The sequence below is a fragment of the Centroberyx affinis genome, unplaced genomic scaffold, assembly GCF_046629955.1.
Source record: "Centroberyx affinis isolate AG114_WGS23_722 - 3 ecotype Tasmania unplaced genomic scaffold, CSIRO-AGI_Caff_v1 ptg003843l_1, whole genome shotgun sequence".
Taxonomy (NCBI): Eukaryota; Metazoa; Chordata; class Actinopteri; order Beryciformes; family Berycidae; genus Centroberyx; species Centroberyx affinis.
In genome coordinates, this window is record NW_027281692.1 from 8,540 (window position 1) to 28,870 (window position 20,331).

Below are 20,331 nucleotides of genomic sequence, written 5' to 3' on the forward strand. Positions count from 1 at the left end.
TATTGCAAAGATGTGTTTGTGTCAATATTACCTTGCTCTTAAAGATAAATCCACTGCATTCAACACAGATCTGGAATGGTGCTTTTCAAATATTCAATTAAAACCTTACAGCACTCGGTGCAATTGCAACATTCAAACCGGCACTCTGGATTAGTGCACTTTAAGTATGCCATTAAAACCTTAAAGCATTAAAACATTTTGATCGACAGTTAAAGGTGTTAACAGTTCTAGATAAAGAATAAATGTTAACTTTTTCTTTACCCTTTATCTGTAATAAACATCAATGACAGAAAGACCAGGTGCCTTAGTTGACACAAAACAGAAAACATTTCAGACAGACAACTTCCCACAACTAGTTAGTCAGGGCGAAGTTGAACTCAAAGGCAAGGTGCTAATTCTTGGCATTTCTCCACAAGGGTGCGAGCAGGACAACATCACTAAAGCCCCACATTACTATTTTTTTCAAGTGCCTTACATACTATTGGGGCGAAGTGTTTATATTGAAAGGGATATTGATATTCACACTGGTACACAATACATTATCATTCCACTGTGATTATTTTTGCATCCATGCATTATTTTTGCATTAAACCATCTTACAAACAGCAATATAGTTTTCAAAGTCAACAAGCCCTGGCCATATTTGACCACATCCAACAGTCTTTTGGAGAGTCAAACCTGAAGAAGACCGCTGCAAGTCTGTGTGTCTGGACAGTGGAAGGTCCATATAAACACAAGCTGCTGTATGTGAGCGGAGGGTCCAATGGAGCTGACTGTTTGCAAGTTGTTGTTACAGTCATTTGCAAGATGGAGAAGTGAGTTGGGGTGTACCAGCAGCCGAGATTGTACAGTACTTGCCATGGCGATAGCATTTAAGACAGCAACTTCAACTTTAAAGCTTGTACTTTTGGGGACAGCTTAATCCCATCCAGTTCTAGGAAAAGTTTCTCAAAAGAAGAAACACCTCAAAAGTGTAGCGCAGTGTTGGGGGGGGTATACAAGGTTGAGGGCATAAATCAGCCCCATAAGCAGCGTGCAAACTTTAGCAGTACTGCCACATCCTGGCAACATCTCCTTGCCTTCAAGAAGGATGGATACATCCAGTGGATCCTCTCCATCAGCACCATGGACAACCAGGATCTTGACGATGTGTTGAGTGGCACCACTATGGCTGTCCTCCTGCATACAATTTACAAGAAAAATGTAGACAATTCTATTGAGAAACAAACTAAAATAGAATTGCTTGAATCATTCGAAGTGACTTCATTATCAGTGCAGAATGAACACATATGTGCTAAAAACGACCATCATTAAACATAGCTCAGATTACGTTAAATTGAGTCAAATCTATTTTACAGTGAGCCGGCATTAGTAAAACAGCCATAAATTGTGTGCCTCTGCACGTTTACAGTGCCAGGAAATCCTATGGCTTTGTAACCCTAGAGCACGTTCAATGTTTGTGATTCTACTTAATTTGAATCATTGAAAAATATCCATTTAGTTTGTTCTTCCAGATGATATAAGATTTTGTTGGCTTTTTCAATGTACCATTTGGGCCATTGCTGAGTGGAATATCTCCATCCCTTCGTCTGCCTTCCTGTCTTACTTTAGGGTTAACTTGCACTTTAAATGATAACACATTAAAATTTTAAACTGTGTCATAAAAAAATAAATAAAAAAAAATCATGCTTTACCAGGCAATCTTCAAAAAGTTCCTCTTCTTTCTCGCCAAGGTACAGTATGAGGCTGCGGATAACAGCTTCACGTCTCATCTCAATGCTTTGGTTCTGTGAACAGATTAATATTGTGTCAATACTGAACCATTATTCATACACAATGAACTGTCAAGTGAGAACACAAGAGCATACATGTGCAAGGAGCAGTGATTTGAGCACACGGAGCAAGAGCCATGTGTGGAAAGATGGAGCGTACAGGGGCATTGAAGCTACCGAGTGCGAGGATTTGTGCTGTATGTGTACGCATGGGGCAGTGTGCGTGTGTGTGTGTGTGTGTGTGTGTGAGAGACAGTAGGTCCGTCTACCTTCAAAAAAATGTGAACAAGCACACCTGACTCAGTTTGTCCAGGAACGGCCTCAGCTTGGTCCCCACGACACCTTCCTTGGCCTTCATCAGGGCAATGCGTTTTGGTGTGTAGTGGTCAAGTTTGTACATGAAGCTCTGCTCCACGGAAATTGTAGTTATTCTCCTGACTTCCTCCTTGATCTGAATTGACAAAAGATACACAAGTACAACATCAGGAACTGGGCCAAATAGTCTGATGCAAAATGAAGGGAGGGTAAATTCTGTATAGGGCGTTTTAAACCCTGTAGATATTAACGGTGGAATGAACAAGCTAGCAATTTTTACAATGATCAACTCAAAAAGAGGAACACTAATTTGGCTTCCAATTTTAACTGTGAGAGACGAACATTTCAAGTTTATTTATGTTCATGTGTTCAATCAGGAACAGTACTCCATAGTATATATCATAAAAACAAATTATTGTTACTGCCCAATGGAGCAGGCAACATTTTTAAGGGTTTATAGATTCACCTACCTCAGCTTCACAAAACAAAGCAGTTTTTGCATGACCAACTCATAACATAGGAAGCCTACTGTTTCTCCCTGTTGACACCGTTGAAACCCATCAATCTGTCCTCCTCCCTAGACCTCAACTGTCCACTGTATTGGCTCGTCCTAAGAGTAAGGTCACCCTGTAAATGAACAGACACAATTTGTGATATTAAAACAATGATATAAAACATTTAGCCACAATTTTATATTACATTACGCAGTGAAGGATAGGGAAAAATAACAACAGCAATATTATATCAGAGATCATAGATTTCTACTTGCCTGACTAATGTTGCAGCGTTAGACCAATCACTCACTCCACTGGCTCATCCTGCAGCGTATCCTGGGCCTGACATGTGATACCACAACTCTCTGCTGTACTGTTCTGCTTCCTGTTGATAGAAAGATGTTTATAAGACTTTGTTTTTTTAACTAATAAATTACAGATGAACTTCATGAATATAACATTTCCACCTAATTACACTTGTTTGAGTAATAGAAATGACTTAACTGACAAGACTGGACTCGCATGAGAGGCTTTCCACTTGGTTAAATGTCAATTAAGTTAAATATACTGATAAAAAGCAGCAAAATAAAAAACAATATAGACTAGAAAGCATTATACTGTGAAAGGTTGAGCTCCAGGTCGCATTTGTTACAGGCCAGTCTTGCCCGGTCCAATAATGGCGGCTGACGTCAATTAATGTTAATGTTACATTTCCTCTCCTCTGCTTTTGACTAACCCCCCCCCTCTCTATGGCAACTTTTATGCCTTTAGTTTTATAGAAGTGAAATAAATAGCGGAGCTTTCCTGCATATTTAACACTACGTGTGGATGCGGTTGTTTTTTTCTAATCTGGTAATATTAGCTAGCTAACAGTTATAACTAAGTTAACGTTAAGGTAATTATTAACAGTAACATATATGGCATCAAACAAACAAGAATCAAACTATCAAAATGCACACAGACCCATATAAAATCTAAAACAGAAAGGCAATAACTTACCCGAGATAACCCAGGCATGGAGCACCTCCGTGACAATCCCAACCGTCTCTGACTCTGATCCAACCGGATCCAACCGGAAACAAATCGCGGGTCTCTTGTCTTGTCCAAAGGCGCATGCGCGGATTCAAATGCGCTATACTTTTAGATTAAAATTTACATAGTATTTTTAGGTTTATGTGCAGTGACTATAAAACATTTAAATATTATGAGTAAATCTATAATAAAACTTACTCTTCCCACACAGTTAATTTATTACATGAATAAAATGAGTATATATTTAAATTTTTACTTAAGAAATTCTAGTTCTCACTGAATCTTAATATTACAATGTAGAAATTATGACAGTTAATTTAATATATTTTACTCGACCACAAAGTTCTTTTTTTCAGTGTAGTTACCAGCTCACATCAACTAGATTGCCTTAAAAAGTTGCTCATTAAAGGGAAGGTTCAGTGATTTTAGAGGCCGGTCCTATTTCTCACTAACCATGATCACTATCATCACATTCAGAACATTTTTACATCAAAGTTTTTGTCTCTGAGAAATCAGCACTTGCCTCCTGTTAGCATTTGTTAGCAATGCTAGTGAAAGTCAATGGGGCGTGAAACATTGCTTTCAAAATCCCATTCAAGTGCTTTGAGTTCTATTACGTATCCTTACTATTACTACAGCTATGGAAGTGTATGGAATGGCTTTCAAGTGATATGTTATGGTTTCACACCCCATTGACTTGTGCTAGCATTGTTAACAGATAGCAGGTGGCTGCTGATTTCACAGGAACGCTCTAATGTAAAAACCTTTGGCTCGGTCTAACAGGGGTTTGATTAGTCTTTAATAGGGAAGGCTTTTAAAATCGCTGAACCCTTTAAACAGGTGAAGTTGCCCATTAAGGCTCAGAAGCTGCCTATTCAGGATGTGATGTTGCCCATCAGGCCGGACTGTGCAGCTGTTGCCACATTATCGAGCTACTGTTCAGTGGCTGATTTGAGCTAGATGACTGACAGCCGCGGCACCAATGGTGCTGCAGTGATGGGCGGGACAAATGATCAGGTTAGGACATGATTGGCTGCCAACAGTTCAGCTGCAGCCAACTGTTCTGCTTTGAGAAACACGGAGGCGACCGATGGCCGATGTTTGTAAAACCTCTGGTTGTAAAAAACAGTGGAGTCTGCTGACTGAAAGAGACTGTCCTCCCCCAAAAAAACGTCCCCATAGGTCGTTTGTACAAGCAGCTTATTACGACCTATAGTTACGTTTTAAAGTTAAGCGACATCTAGCGGTCGTGTAAATAACAACAATGTGCTGCGCTGGTCTGCGTCCACGTCATGTGACGTCACGTCAAGTTTCTCTGTCAACATTGAAACAGCACGGTGGAAAGTACGGGCGTTGTGGTCGGGGATGGCAGATGGGTTTCCATACAGCCATGAGTCTCATTTTAATTTTTTTTTATTTAACCATGACCAAACCATTTTCCTAACCTTAACCAAGTTGTTTTAGTTGCCTAACCATAACCATAACCCAAGTTGTTTTATTTGCCTAAACTTTACCATAACCTTAACCCTAACCTTAACCAAACTTGTTTTAATTGCCTAAATTTAACCATTAACCAACCTTTGGGACGTAATTCAATTTGTGGCAGAGGCACGTTTTCAAATTCGTCGAGGTCGCATTCATTTCACGTATTTTTGTGAGATCATGTTGGAAACGCTCCTGTGGGTCGTATCAGAGCGGAGGAACAAACCACCTGTGTGGTCGTTTGGGCTGGAGGACTTGGACTGAAACGCTGCTGTGTTCACTTCCTGTGTCTGCCTCAGGTTTGTGCTAACATCACATTACAGACATGAAGCCTTTACGGAGGATGTTTACAGCAGTTAGATGTGTTAGCATGTTGCTAACTGGCTGAGGAAAAAGCTTCTTTGCTCGATTCTGATTGGTCGTCTGTTCCCTTTGCTTTCTCCGCTGCAGACGACGTGATTGGATCGCTAACGTTGCTTCCTGATGATCAGAACGTGGCTGAAAGCCGCTAGAAGCACGGTGTGATCAATATCATCTTCTTTAGCCACATGGATCGTTTCTCGCATGGCGAACATGACATTAACTGGATTTCAGATTTTTGCCCCGCCCCCTTTCGGCCCGTGGCGTGCTTGGTTCGCACCGCAAGCCCGTCCCAGCATGCACTGCACAGCGCACTGCTCGCTTCTCATAGAAAATGAGCGGAGGCGGGACGGGTCGCTCGGAGGATGGCGCTCGGCGGGGCTTCACCGCCAGAGCTGCACAGCGGCACGGCGGCCATTTTGTGCTCCAGTCTGTCGGCAGGCTGAACAGGAAATGGAGGAGATAGACCATGAAGCTTTATGGGTTCACACTCTCTCTCTCTCTCTCTCCTCATCTCTAGCTGTGACTCTCTCTCTCCTTCCCTTTATCTCTCGATCTTTCACCTTCGCCTCCTTTCCTCTTACCCCTCTCTCTCTCTCCATCTTATCTTCTTCCTCTCTCTACCACTCCCTCTCTCTCTCGCTCTGTATATTTCTGCTTCTCCCTCACTACCTCTCCCCCTGTTCTACCCCCTCTCTCTCTCTCTCTCTCTCTCTCTCTCCCTGTATGTCTCTCCCTCTCTCGCCCTCCCTCTGCCTATTAAAACATTAACAGTGTGCGCTGTGTGTTGAGATGGTCTATAATTCCATCCAGGCTGTTTTATAAGGCCGCCTGCTGCTTCTCTCTCCGGCACTATACATCCTGCTCCTCTGAGGAAATGGCTGCTTCCCCTCTCCTACTTATAAATAATGTCTATGGTAAAGTGCTCTACAGCAAAAACTCACTCTATAGCCAAAGTATAGAGGCAGGGAACTAAAGTTGGTCTCTGTTTTTGCTCCTGACTCATTCTTGTGTGATATGTATTTCTTATGAATAGATGCGGATGAGGAAAAAGAGCAGATTGTGTATTTTTTATTATCAGTGTTAAACTGTGTTAAACAGTGACAACGTAACAGTAACTTTAGCTAACTGTCCCTGTAGGCTATGTACGGTAAAAAAAAAAGAACTTTATTTCACTGCTTCCAAAAGACCAACTTTAGCTAACTGTCCCAATACTTAGGCATTAAAATCATCAAGTTAGCTAATTGACTCAACATTTAGGCTTTAAAAAGATTATCTTTGGCTAACTGTCCCGATGATAAGGCTTTGAAAAAGACCAACTTTAGCTAACTGTCCCAATACTTAGACTTTGAAAATACAACTTTAACTAACTGTCATTTAGGGTAAAAAAAGACCAACGTTAGCTAACTGTCCCAATACTTCGGCTTTAAAAAGACCAAGGGTCTTTCTCAATCTGTGTTCTTGTCTGTTCTTGTGTTCTTGTGTCCTTGTGAAACCTCATCAGTCGCAGCCCAAGTTCTGTCCCAATACACAAGTTTGCATTTCGGCAAGAACGGTTAAAATTCCCGGAAGTGTTCTTGACACGCCCGTTTTACCCAGGATGCATCGGTCGGTAACTTGTATGAACTCGTCAACACAAATATCCCAGCATTCATTTCGGCATTCAAGCGAGGAGCGGGAAGCAGCAGAGAGGCCAGCAACGGTAACTTTTTTTTTTTTACAATTTCCGTATGCTATTTCATCACTAAATTCACTTCTGAGAATTTTTGAGGTGAGAAATCAACTGTGTAGATTTCAAATATTGGCAGTTTTACGAAAATTGATGGCGAATCGAAAATTTGCTCCAACGTTTTCGGAGTTGAGAAGCTCCACAAACTGGCTCGCCAGCAGGCTAGCGCCCGCAAGGACACATCGTCTCAAACTGTCAGCAGCGTTCTGTGTGCTCCTGACCTTGCGAGTTCATTCTTCCAAGAACGACTGGCAAGAACGTTCTCCCCAAGAACACAAGTCCGTTCTTTGCATTCTTGGGTTTGAGAAATGGCACAACTTTAGCTAACTGTCCCAATACTTAGACTTTGAAAATACAACTTTAGCTAACTGTCATTTAGGGTACAAAAGACCAACTTTAGCTAACTGTCCCAATACTTCAGCTCTCTGTCCTAATAGCATACTTAAAACCATCATCTTTAGCTCTGTCTCAATAACTAGGTTGTAAAAAGACCAACTTGGCTAACTTTCCCAATACTATTGACTGTAACTCATAATCTAAGACTATAGTTTGCTAATATGAATCCTCACATAGGGTCTTGTATAGCTCAGTGGAAAGAGCAAGGCACTGAGGCGGCGGCCATACTGATCGATCAGAAAACAGACTATCAGAGAATTATTGCTGATAGATGTGTGTGTGTTGGTTTGTTGTGAGCGTCAACAAGGCAGAAGAACAGGAAGCTTTGCTCATAACGGAGCTGCTTGATAGAAAACAGAAGAAACAGACTCTACAGTATAAATTCAATAAGAAACTGAGCTGGAAAACCTCCAGTCATCCCAACGCTCCACCAGGCGAACTCTGTTTTCTCTTTGTTTCGGTCGGACCGTCGTCTCTGTGTTCACCGCTAGTTTCTACAGAACAAACGTAGGAACGACTCTGATGTTTGGATGTTTGGGTCAAAGCAGACACCAAATGAAAGTTGATATACGTCTTCAAATATAGTTTTTATTATCTACTATCCAGCTGCCAGTCAAGAGAAAATCCGTTGTTTAGCTTCTCGATAGATGGATGTCAGGTTTCCTCTGCATAGTAAACTATTAATTAGTTCATTTAAAGGTTTTTCTGACCATCTAAAGGAAAACATAGCTTATCTAAAACCCAAAGACGTCCGGCCAAACAGTCTGCATGTTTTCCTGGCAGAAGCAATCTGAATGAGCTCCAGCAGATTATTCCCCCCTCTTATATTGCTTCTAGAGGGGTTGCAATAGGTTTATGATTAGAGTTTTAGTTTATTTGCACAGCAATAAAACATTGAAGTGAAGCAATAAAAACCGCATGATGAAATACAATGATAAAAAAAAAAAAGAAAACACAGAACAAAGAGAAACAAATTACCAGTTTGGGCTGCAGAAAAGCAAAAGCAGAATAAGTGGAGAAGTGAGAGATGGAAAGGAGGAAGAGGATGGAGGAGAAGATGAGAGGGAGAGGTGAAGGGTTTGAGCAAGAGAAGAAGAAACTGGAGGAAGAGAGGAGAAAGAAGAGGAGGAGAAACACTGAGAGGGGAAGGAAGATATGAAGAGCAGAGAGGGATAAAGAGAAGGAAAAGAAGAGGGAGAGAGGATATGTGATGATGATGGGCGGGGGTAATCAAGATAAGTAAAAAGTGAAATGGAGAAAAGGAGAGGAGAGGAAGAAGAAAGGAGGAGAGGAAACCCAGTAGGAAGGCAAAGGAGTTTAAGCTGATAAGGGTTTTTGAAGGCTGATAGCGATACTGATATTTTTAGGCTGAAGTAGCTCATATTGTCTGCAGTTATTCAATATCAGAGTTTTCTTCTTGTCAGGGTGGAAAAGGCTCTGAAACATTTAGACCATCATGGGACACTAAAACTCTCCACTGAAACCCGGGGCAGGGAAACGCCTCCTTATTCAACGGTGGGAAAAGTCTGGGATCCATTACTGCCTTTGAATGAAGAATAAATTGACATAAAACAATACTGATCAATTACATGAAACAATGAGCTTGCTGTAAGCAGCTGAAAGTATAAGAGTACCTAAGTTAGACAGGTCAGTGAGTTAGACAGGTCAGTGAGTAAGACAGGTCAGTGAGTTATAGTCAGTGAGTAAGACAAGTCAGTGAGTTAGACAGGTCAATGAGTTATAGTCAGTGAGTAAGACAAGTCAGTGAGTTAGACAGGTCAGTGAGTAAGACAGGTCAGTGAGTAAGACAGGTCAGTCAAGACAGATCAGTCAAGACAGGTCAGTGAGTTAGACAGGTAAGTAAGTTAGACAGATCAGTGAGTTAGACAAGTCAGTCAAGACAGATCAGTCAAGACAGGTCAGTGAGTAAGACAGGTCAGTGAGTAAGACAGGTCAGTGAGTAAGACAGGTCAGTCAAGACAGATCAGTGAGTTAGACAGGTCAGTGAGTAAGACAGGTCAGTCAAGACAGATCAGTCAAGACAGGTCAGTGAGTAAGACAGGTCAGTGAGTTAGACAGGTCAGTGAGTAAGACAGGTCAGTGAGTAAGACAGGTCAGTCAAGACAGATCAGTGAGTTAGACAGGTCAGTGAGTAAGACAGGTCAGTCAAGACAGATCAGTCAAGACAGGTCAGTGAGTAAGACAGGTCAGTGAGTAAGACAGGTCAGTCAAGACAGATCAGTGAGTTAGACAGGTCAGTGAGTAAGACAGGTCAGTCAAGACAGATCAGTCAAGACAGGTCAGTGAGTAAGACAGGTCAGTGAGTTAGACAGGTCAGTGAGTAAGACAGGTCAGTAAGTAAGACAGGTCAGTCAAGACAGATCAGTCAGTTAGACAGGTCAGTGAGTAAGACAGGTCAGTCAAGACAGATCAGTCAAGACAGGTCAGTGAGTAAGACAGGTCAGTGAGTTAGACAGGTCAGTCAAGACAGATCAGTCAAGACAGGTCAGTGAGTAAGACAGGTCAGTGAGTAAGACAGGTCAGTGAGTTAGACAGGTCAGTGAGTAAGACAGGTCAGTGAGTAAGACAGGTCAGTGAGTTAGACAGGTCAGTCAGTTAGACAGGTCAGTGAGTAAGACAGGTCTGTCAGTTAGACAGGTCAGTTCTTGTTTGTGGAGAACATGATGGGATGTTCTCCAGGTTTGGAACATGCTGAGTAATGTTCTCACAGCTTCTCTGTGGTCCAGAAGAACCTCGGTCACATCAGAGGTGGATTAGATGATATCTGATATCTAATAAGAAGGATGACAGGTCTAGCCCCGGGCAAACTGTTTCTCTCACCTACATCTCCTCCTCTGTGATCGGTATAGATTCAATAAGGGAAATCAATAAGTGATAACAGCTTTTACCTGGATTCACCTCATCAGTGGACTTCATGAGAAGAGTCAACTTCAAATTTTGCACATTTACTGAATCTCAGTTTTTTTAAGATTCACTTTCTCTACAAACCATTTTCCAGTGTTATACAAAAGCAAAACAGGAGGAGGAGAGAGGAGGAAGAGGAGGTGGAAGAGGAGGAGAGAGGAGGAGAGAGGAAGAGGAGGAGGAGAGAGGAGATGCAGCAGCGCAGCAAAGAGAGGAGAGGTGAGAAGGACAAACGGAAATAGAGATAGGAGATAGAAATGGAGATATACTGCCTGCATCGCCTTGCTAGGACAAATAGAGAAGCAGGGGGTAACCGAGAGCAACAGAGAGTGGAGGAGAGAGAGAGAGAGAGAGAGAGAGAGAGAGAGAGAGAAGAGAGGAGGAGGAGGAGGAGGAGGAGGAGGAGGAGGGGAGGGAGGTAAAAGCCTGGGCTGTGTTTTGCTGCCTGGAGAATCCATTTAGAGGCCAGACTCTCCCTGCTGATAACTCTAATGGACCTGAAGACTGGGAGGAGGAGGAGGAGGGAGAGGGAGAGGAGGAGGAGGAGGAGGAGGGAGAGGGAGAGGGAGAGGGAGAGGAGGAGGAGGAGGGAGAGGAGGAGGAGGGGGAGGAAGAGGAGAGGGAGAGGGAGAGCAGGAGGAGGAGGAGGAGGAGGAAGAGGAGGAGGAGGAGGAGGAGGAGAGGAGAGGACAGGAGAGGAGAGGAGAGGAGAGGAGGAGGAAGAGGAGGAGGAAGAGGAGAGGAGAGGAGGAGGAAGAGGAGAGGAGAGGAGGAGGAAGAGGAGAGGAAAGGAGAGGAGAGGAGGAGGAAGAGGAGAGGAATGAGTGAGGAAAATGGAGGCAAGGAGATTACAGAACAAGAGGAGAAAGGAGCGAGGAGAGGTGAGGAGGAGACAAAAGAAAGCTGACATAGGGAGAAAGGAGTAAGGAGGGAGGAAAATGGAGGTGAGGAGGGCAGATGAAAGGAGGAAAGAATGTGATGAGAAGAAAGGAACAAAGGAAAATTGGATGAGATAAAATGAGAGGAAAGGAAAGGAGGGGAGAGAAAGAGGTGAGAGGAGAAGGAGAAAGCAGGAGGAGGAGTTGTCAATGATCCTTCAAAATAAAAGCCTCCAAACTGGTGTCAGATCTGCAGGCTGCACTGCTGTAGGATCAGTGCTGTGCTGTATTGTGCTGTTTGTCTCATTCACAGTCTCTCTCTCATTCACACCTATTGAACTCACCTTATCTCACACACACACACACACACACACACTCACACACACTCACACACACACACTCACACACACACGCACACTGAGTCTCTCTCTTTCTCTCCCTCTCCATTCACAGACAGGTAGGAGTTTGACCGGTGTAACTCTTTACCACCTGTGTAGTATAGGGAGGGAGTGTGTGTAGGTGTGTGTGTGTGTGTGTGTGTGTGTGTGTGTGTGTGTGTGTGTGTAGCATGGTGGGAAGTTATGGCTGACTCATTCTCTCTCTCTCTCTCTCTCTCTCTTTCCCCTCTCTCGCTCTCTGATGTTGCTAAAGGGTCTTTAAACGGGAGATAATGGCTCTGTTGTACCGAGGAGCTGCAGGGTGAAGACATGACCATTCTCCCTCCCTCTCTCTCTCTCTCACACACACACACAAACACACATGCACTCACACAGAGAGGCATGCACACACACTCTCACACACACACACACACTCTTATCCACATGGCAGCAGTAAGCAGTAAGTGTGTGGGCAGCAGAAGGGTGAAGATACACCACCGTACTTGAGAAGCAACGAGTGGGAGGAACATACACACATACTGTACTTTTCCATACACACACACACACACACACACACACACACTTACAGTAACTGGCTGTGTGAGGGAGCTGGTCTAAGCAGTTCTAGACATTATAAATATGCAGAACGGTAGAAGAGACAGAAGACAAATGAAAGTATATCACAGTTTACCCCTTTTCATGGTGCACTAAAGACACTAAAACTCCCCACTGAAACTGATACTAATGAAATTTTAAACTGATTCACACTAAAAACTAAACTCTCCTTTAAAACCAATGAAATTCTCTGAAACAATATTTAGACACTAAAACTCTCCATTGAAAAGGTCAGACTTCATACTGAGAGTTAAAATTGATGTTAGAGAGCTAGGAAAACATAAAATGATTAAAAACTGGTAGATGAGAAAACATAAAAAGCTTTAACAGCCCCAAAAATAAATGCAGCATCATCACAAACAAAAACATAAGATAACAGCAACACACTTGATAGGAACACACAGGAAAAAATCTGCTGAACTAGCGTTGCCATGGTGATGATATTAACAGCAATACACTCATCACTGGCAGAGTAAAAAAATATGTTAAATGTCAATTCACCATATGGTGTTGCCATGGTGATGATATTAATAGCAGTACACTCATCACCAGCAAAATAAAAACTATATTAAACGTCTGTCCACCCCAGCGTTGTCATGGTGACAGTCAGCGGTAACAACACACTTGTCACCAGTGAAGACACAAAGCAAAAAGTTACATGCCGACTCAGCTCATCAGCATGTTTGTCACGGTGATAACTGCAGCAACACCACAACATGACGGCAACTAAGAAAGTCACAAGTTCAGTTCACCCCAGTGTTGTCATGGTGACAATCATAGCAACAACATTCATCAAAGACCAGCACACTAACCGTAGCATCGTTATGGTTACAACTGTAACACTGTCACTCAGTTGTCAGTTGTCGGGGTGATGAGCAACACACATCCACAGCAAAGACACAGTAAGAATTTCAAATGGTGACTCCACTCACCCTGGCGTTGTCATGGTGACAGTTGGAACAACAATATACTCATCAACAGCAACACAAAATAAAAGTTGTCATGGTGACAACCATAGCAACATGTCATGGTGAAGATTATAGCATCAACAGCGACACACAATGTAACAAGTTCAAATAGCGACATAATCTGGTGTTGTGAAGGTGATGAGCGCAGCAACAGTCAACAACAGCAAAGCGAAAGTAAAAACTAAAACTAAAAGTCTGACGTGGAGTTGTAGTTGTCATGGTGACGACAGTATCATGAGCCCATCAACAGGAAATACAGCAATGTAAAAATAAAGGTAAAACTCCGACTCATTCAACCTAGTGTTGTCATGGTGACGATAGTGACAACACCACGCTCAACAGCGACACACAAAGTAACAAGTTCAAATGCCAACTCACCCTAGTGTTGTCATGGTGACAATCGTAACTTCACACTTGCCATCAACGAACACACAAAGTAAGAATATGCTGACTCACCCTCATGTTGTCATGGTGATGATCATGACAGCAACACGATCATGAACACAAAGTAACAAGTTTAAATGCGGAATCGATCGTGTCAACTACACAGCTATCACCAGCAAATACAGCAAAAACTCTGACTGATTCACCCTGGCGTTTCCATGGTGACGACCCCAACAGCAGCGGACACGCAACATAAATATATGTCAAATGTCAACTCACCCTAGCGTTGTCATGGTGACGATGGTGTACCAGAAGGAGGCCGGGATGGAGGTGAAGCTGGAGCCCTTGGTGCCCTTCTCGGCGTAGAACATGACGGTGGCGAAGATGATGATGGCCATGGTGAGGGAGAAGAGCAGGAAGCCCAGCTCGGAGGCGCAGCTCTTCAGCGTGTACCCCAAAATCCTCAAACCCTGCGAGTGGCGCGAGAACTTGAAGATCCGGAAGACCCGGAAAACCCGGAGGGTGACGAACGCCCCGCTCACGTCCTCGTTCTCGGGCATCACCAGGCCGATGTAGTAGGGCATGATGGCCACCACGTCGATCACCGACATCACCGAGCGCATGAACTTGCAGCGGCTGGGCGCGGCGAACAGGCGCATCAGGTACTCGAAGGTGAAGATGAGCACGCAGGCCGTGTCCATGCAGAAGAAGGCCAGCGAGTATTTCTCCCCGCAGGGAAGGTCCTTGACGCTGCCCTTGGGCGGCCGGCAGGGGACGGTCTCCACCACGTTGGCGATGACGGAGACGGCGATGAAGAAGCCCGTGACGTAGTAGAAGACCAGCGCCATGGTGGAGGTGTGCGGGTTCTCGAAGGCTCGCCACAGACGCTCCCGGGAGGTGCTGTCCGGAGGGAGGGGCGCGTCCGTGGCCTCGCTGGCCTCCGTGTCCTCCGCCAAGCGCTCCTGGTTCTCCTTTTTCCTGTCGCGGTATTCCTTCACGGAGACGGAGGGACGGAGAGAGAAAAACACAAGATCGTTACCATTGAAAGAAAACACGGATTAGTAGGGCTGCAACTAACGATTATTTTCATTGTCGATTAATCTGTCGATCACTTTCTCGATTAATCGATTAGTTGTTTGGTCTATAAAATGTCAGAAAATGGTGAAAAATGTGGATCAGTGTTTCCCAAAGCCCAAGATGACGTCCTCAAATGTCTTGTTTTGTCCACAACCCAAAGATATTCAGTTTACTGTCATAGAGGAGGAAAGAAACCAGAAAATATTCACATTTAAGAAGCTGGAATCAGAGAATTTTGACTTATTTTTCTTAAAAGATTACTCAAACCGATTAATCGATTATCAAAATAGTTGGCGATTAATTTAATAGTTGACAACTAATCGATTAATCGATTAATCGTTGCAGCTCTACTGATTAGTTTCATTTATTTGGTGGTAAAGCATCGACGCGAAGTGATTAAAACAGCTATAAAATATGGTGATGAAAAAACACAGCAGGAAGAAATCCAAATGACTAATTTGTGCAGAAGAGATTATAACAAACCCAAGAGGCTAAGACAAAAGCTAAGACAAAACTTGGCTGCATAACAGATTCATAAAACAGTAGAACAACAATAAGTTCCATAAAATAACGAGGGAAATAAAGTAAAAAACAATTCAAACTCCTCCTAATGGGAAATCGTAGGGGAAGCATTGAGCGAGTGAAGAAAGAAATCCAAAAATTATAATACATGACTGTGAAATGATCAAGTCTCCCCCAAATGGAAGGGGGAAGAGCAGGATGGAGGCGAAACATAGAGCAAATTACTTAGGAGAGTCATGAGACAAATCAGTTAGAAAAACAAGGATACAGGATTTGGCTCGAAAGACAATACTAATATAAAAAGTTAATCACCCCCAAAAGTGCTTTGGGGGTGATTTGTGGTTCAGTGGGTGGGGAGGGAAAAGAAGAGTGAGAAATTACTTGTTTATGAGAATTGTAAGACAAATCGGTCATAAAAACAGGGGTACAAAACTTGCCAAAAACAGTAATAATAAAACAAAAAGCTAAATCAAATTGCATTGGGGCTGTTTTGTGTTTCAGCCGGCTTAGCACTGGTGTCTTAATGAGTTTGGGTTTGGGTTTGAGAATGCGGTTTGATTAGTAATCCCTCTCAGATCCCTTTACAGTTTTACATGTCAGTCATGTAGCTGATGCTCGTCTTCTCCAGAGAGACTGAATAGGCTTCAATTCCTAGATCACCAACGCTACAAGCAACCGAGACGGTCAGGAGGTCAAAGGTCACAGCACCCTGATGATATGCGGCATTCCACTGTACTCGGAACTCTGAGAAAAACGACTTCCGACACAGAAAAGTGCAACAGAGCGGGTCGTTCACGTCGGAGTTCCCAGTCGGAAATTCGGGCAAGATCCATTCCGCCCGAGTTCTCCGACATAAACACAGCTGACGTCACAGCATCAATCTGCACTGAATTAAACTTGATTTTACTTGATATGTGGTTTTTGTGTTAGGAAAACATGTAAGAACTTTGCAGTTTCCATTTGTAACGTCATTCAGTTGACTTGTGCTTCGTTAGTAGATAGAAGTCTTTGCTAGTATTACTAGAGCATTAATAGCTAACGTTAACGTTAACGGGCAAAGGCTGTTGCGTCCATGTTTTCCCGAGCAGACGCTCTGAAACTCATTTAGATCGGAAGTCGGTAATTCCAACTCGGAACTATCGACCTCCGACTTCCAATGGAATGCACCAATAGAGCTGAAATGTACCTAACCCCCCTTTTTTTAAATGGCCTGAGCTCCAGATTTCCCATTAATTTTCTCCATATAATTTTGGAAAATCTTGCTATAAATAAAGTTTTAATGTTTGAAACAAACCAACCAGATTTGATCTATTGGCACAAAATGCTAACTGGCTAACAGTAATTTCTGGGCTGTTAGCAATTTGTGATCAAATCGATCAAATCTCTTTTTTACAGTGGTGCAGTCGTCTGCTGAAGTGAGCAAGACACTGAATCCTGAGCAGCTCCAGACCCTGACCTCTGACCTCTGACCTCTGACCTCCCTGTGGAGGAGGAAGGGGGCAAGAGAAAAGAGATCCTCTCTTCTTTTCTAGATTATTCTTTAGGCATTTCTGCCTTACTAGACAGTCACAGTAGAGAGAGAGAGACAGGAAAGACAAGGCAGAGAGAGGCGATGACATGCAGCAAAGGGCCAGTTTCAAACCCGCACTGCTGCGATAAAGATTGAGCCTTAATGGTACAAGCCACCGGGGAGCCAGCAGAACTTCTCTTTGGTGAATCAGTGGACTATCACAGATAAAACTGAATCTCTACCTCCATGCAGCAGTCTCCGATGATCTCCGGTACGATGCCGTAGAAGGCCAGCTCCTCGTCGAAGGCCTGGATGCACTCGTGCCGCGGGTAGTGCAGCTTCCCGGTGCGGTAGAAGTTCAGGATGTGCCGGAACATCTCGGGGTCTCGGTCGAAGAAGTATTCCTGCGTGTCCTCGTTGTAGAAAAACTCCTTCTCTGAAGAGCCCAGCAGGGTGTCTGGGTAACGGTCTAGAGTGTTTTTCCATGTCTGGAGAATAGAATAGAATAGAATTAGAAAAGGATTTTTCACATTTGAGGATCTGATCTAACTGTCCATGGTGCTATTAAACCAGGGTGAGCACCAATTGACCTTTTGAACACTCTGGATGGGAAACTCTACCCGTCTCTCGGCTAGAAAAAGATAGCTTTACTCCAACACATAAGTGACGACTTCAGACAGACCGAACAGTTACTAAATGAGCTAGACATCTCAGGAACAACAACCACAACACCTGCTTGGATTTAGCAGGGAAATTAGCTAAATTCCTAGTTAAGGCTAGACTCTGGTAGCTTGCAATAATAGGCCAGATGTGAACCTATATCCCTCTTGAGATCCATTTGTTTATAATATGTTTTTAAGTGGCAAATCTGTGAAATAATAAATGTTTTTACGATGCATATTGGTAGGACAGAGCTGACTGAACTTGCTCTTCCAGTTTCCCACCCTGAGTAATCAAAATGGCCGCCGTGTGAATAAAGTCAATAGAGACTTTGCAGTTGCGTCACAAATCTCCTAGCAACCACGGCTAGCACCATCATGGAGGCCCATTGGAGAATTTGCAGGAAATGTCTAATCCTGTGTGCCGTAATTGTGAGGAACTAACCGACACAGTGGTAAATACGACTGGGGAAGCTGGAATTTTCTGTACGAGTTGCCAAGAAGTGACATTTAGGAGGCAGAGCGAAAGTAAGCATGTCAATAACTGATGGAAACAATGTATTTTATTGCTAGATGTTAGAAATAACTAGTAGGCTATTGCTATGTGTCTACTTTCACTCTTTGTTTAACTTGTACTTAAAGGTCCATATTCTCCGCTCTCCAGGGTTTTATTTTGTGTCTTTCTGTCCAGTCAAAGCTGTGTGTGTGGTGTCATGAACCAAAAACACTCTCAATCCATTTCTCTACGTTCATTTTCCAGCATCTCTCTGAGCCTTACCAAGAACAGGCCGTTTCTGTCTCCGTGTCTTTAAGGCTCATTAATATTAACGACCCTCCGTTCCGATCGGCTAACTGTTTCCAGAGTGAAACGTGAGACTCCGCGGCCCGGCGGCTACAGGTAGGGAAAACTCTCCGGTTAATAAACGATGACAACCGCTCAACCGCTTTGAAAAAAACTCTTTGTTAGTCTGTTATTTCTTACAAAAATGATAATGAGCGAACCTTTGTGACGCCACAAAGTTACGGAAGTCCAAACGGCTCGTTTAGAGGCTCGCTGCACTAATATGGATTGTGTGGATTTAGTTTTGATACTTTCACCATGTTTAGATAGACCATCCAACTCCTTTATCACCACAGAGGAGAGGGGAGTCCTGCTTTACACCATGTGGGACCTAAATTAAAAACTTTCTCGGAAATAAATTCAAACATCAGTTACATGCCCAACATGGATGTTCTCCTTTTCATTCTGCCATCGCAGCACAAAGTAGCTCTGTGCCACTTCATTCCTAAAGTAAAACATCAACCACCAAAAAAAAATTTTTGGTATGGGGTCCATTTTGTTATTATTTCCGACCAAATGCACTTGAATGCATTATTAGATGTATTTACAACTTCCGATCTCGGAAGTAGAAGCTTAACGAGGAGCAAATAAACACCACATAAATGTGTCTGAAGCAGCTGAAGCAGAGAGCAGCTGAGTCAGCTTGTTGTGGTGTGGCTGTAGATCCATTCAGTAACGTTCTCAGTAAAAGTGAATAGTGTGATAAGGTGGATTTGTTTCCAAATGTAGGTTACTGTGACACAGTAAACTGTCTTGTCTTTAGCCCTAGTCTCTACTCCAAAACATGAAGAGTTGGAGCTTGAGAAGAGTCAGCTCAGTTAACCTGAACAAACTGTTAGCTAGCTAACTAGCCAGCAAACACACTGATGTTAATGTCAACACGCTAACGCTAGCTGCTACTAGATATGTTAGCTAGTGTGCTAATCAGATGTGTTAACAACAAGACAGTGATGGTTAGCTGACCAGATGCTATGGTTAGCTAGCTAACAAGCTGACAAAACACTAAATCAATCAGATGGATCAGTGATGAAATGATCAGTTCAGTCAGAAACAGACAGAAATTAACCGTCTGTTCAATTCTGTTGAGACGATAGTGATTAAAATCACCTGAAAGCTCTCGAAACTTCACTTGAACGTTAGAGGAAAGTGAAGTGAGAGCCGGTCTGTATCTACTGCTCCTCCCATCAGATAGACTTGGTTCAATTAGACCCACAACATCTCAACAACAATTATATCACTCCGCAGTCAAGATGTCTGGGAGATTTTGTTGATTTCTGATCACATTAGCTAGTGCCGCTTTGTGGTAAAAATACGTAATCCAATCCTGCTGGACTAGTTTCTTTTGGCGGAAGCTTGAAAATTACTTTAGCTTACAAAATAAAAAAATCAATATTTAGTGTCAAATGATTGATGTGTTTGGTAAGTAGCTGTGTAATAAGACGCTCCACTTCTTGATTCATCCAGTTGGCGTTGATTCTGCGACACTGAGCGGCTCGCCGTGCGTCATCTCTGACATCACAACCCGCCGCAGCAGGACCCACCTGGAACCTGAGGCCGCTGACGTTAACGAACAGGATCTCGTCAGATCTGGAGGATTTGTCCACCGGAGGTTTGGGCATCGTCTTCTTGGCCAACGGCAGCCAGCCCACCGCCGCCGCACGTGCAAACGGCAGCCATGTCGCAACGCCGGCCGCCATCTTGGATCAGCAGTTCCAACCTTCAGAGAGGGAGGTTTGATTCCTGGAGGAGGGCGGGGCGGATGAAACGTGGGGTTAGTGCCTTGCTCAAGGGCTTTTCAGAGCCGGGTCACTCGTCTCTCCTGACGGTCCAGGTCGTCCCACCTAGGCGGTTAGCGCGCTCACCTGCTCACTTTCCCCGCCCTGACGGGGCAGCGAGAGAGCAGGGGGTCGGACATCTTGGAGAGGGAGGAGGGGCAGAGGGGGGAGAGGGCGGGGGGAGGGAGGGGGGGGGGCGGGAGGTCTGACGGCAGCTAGA

At 43.6% G+C, this 20,331-nt stretch overlaps 1 protein-coding gene across 1 annotated transcript; it reads right to left on the bottom strand.

Annotated features, from left to right (window-relative positions):
* Positions 1-14,002: 14,002 nt before the first annotated feature.
* Positions 14,003-20,033, bottom strand: LOC139662566 (A-type voltage-gated potassium channel KCND1-like). Its single transcript, XM_071541250.1, has 3 exons — positions 19,878-20,033; positions 17,079-17,324; positions 14,003-14,719 (listed from the first exon to the last, which is right to left on the bottom strand). Exons 1-3 carry the CDS (start codon positions 20,031-20,033, stop codon positions 14,003-14,005), a joined length of 1,119 nt encoding a protein of 372 aa, XP_071397351.1.
* Between the last annotated feature and the right edge of the window lie 298 nt (positions 20,034-20,331).

Excerpts from the sequence above, each read along its gene's own strand:
- LOC139662566 (XM_071541250.1), bottom strand. The coding sequence starts at position 20,033 with ATGGCGGCCGGCGTTGCGACATGGCTGCCGTTTGCACGTGCGGCGGCG. Across the intron at positions 17,325-19,877 it reads TCAGCGGCCTCAGGTTCCAG|ACATGGAAAAACACTCTAGA; the intron begins GTGGGTCCTGCT and ends TCTATTCTCCAG. Across the intron at positions 14,720-17,078 it reads TCGGAGACTGCTGCATGGAG|GAATACCGCGACAGGAAAAA; the intron begins GTAGAGATTCAG and ends GTCTCCGTGAAG.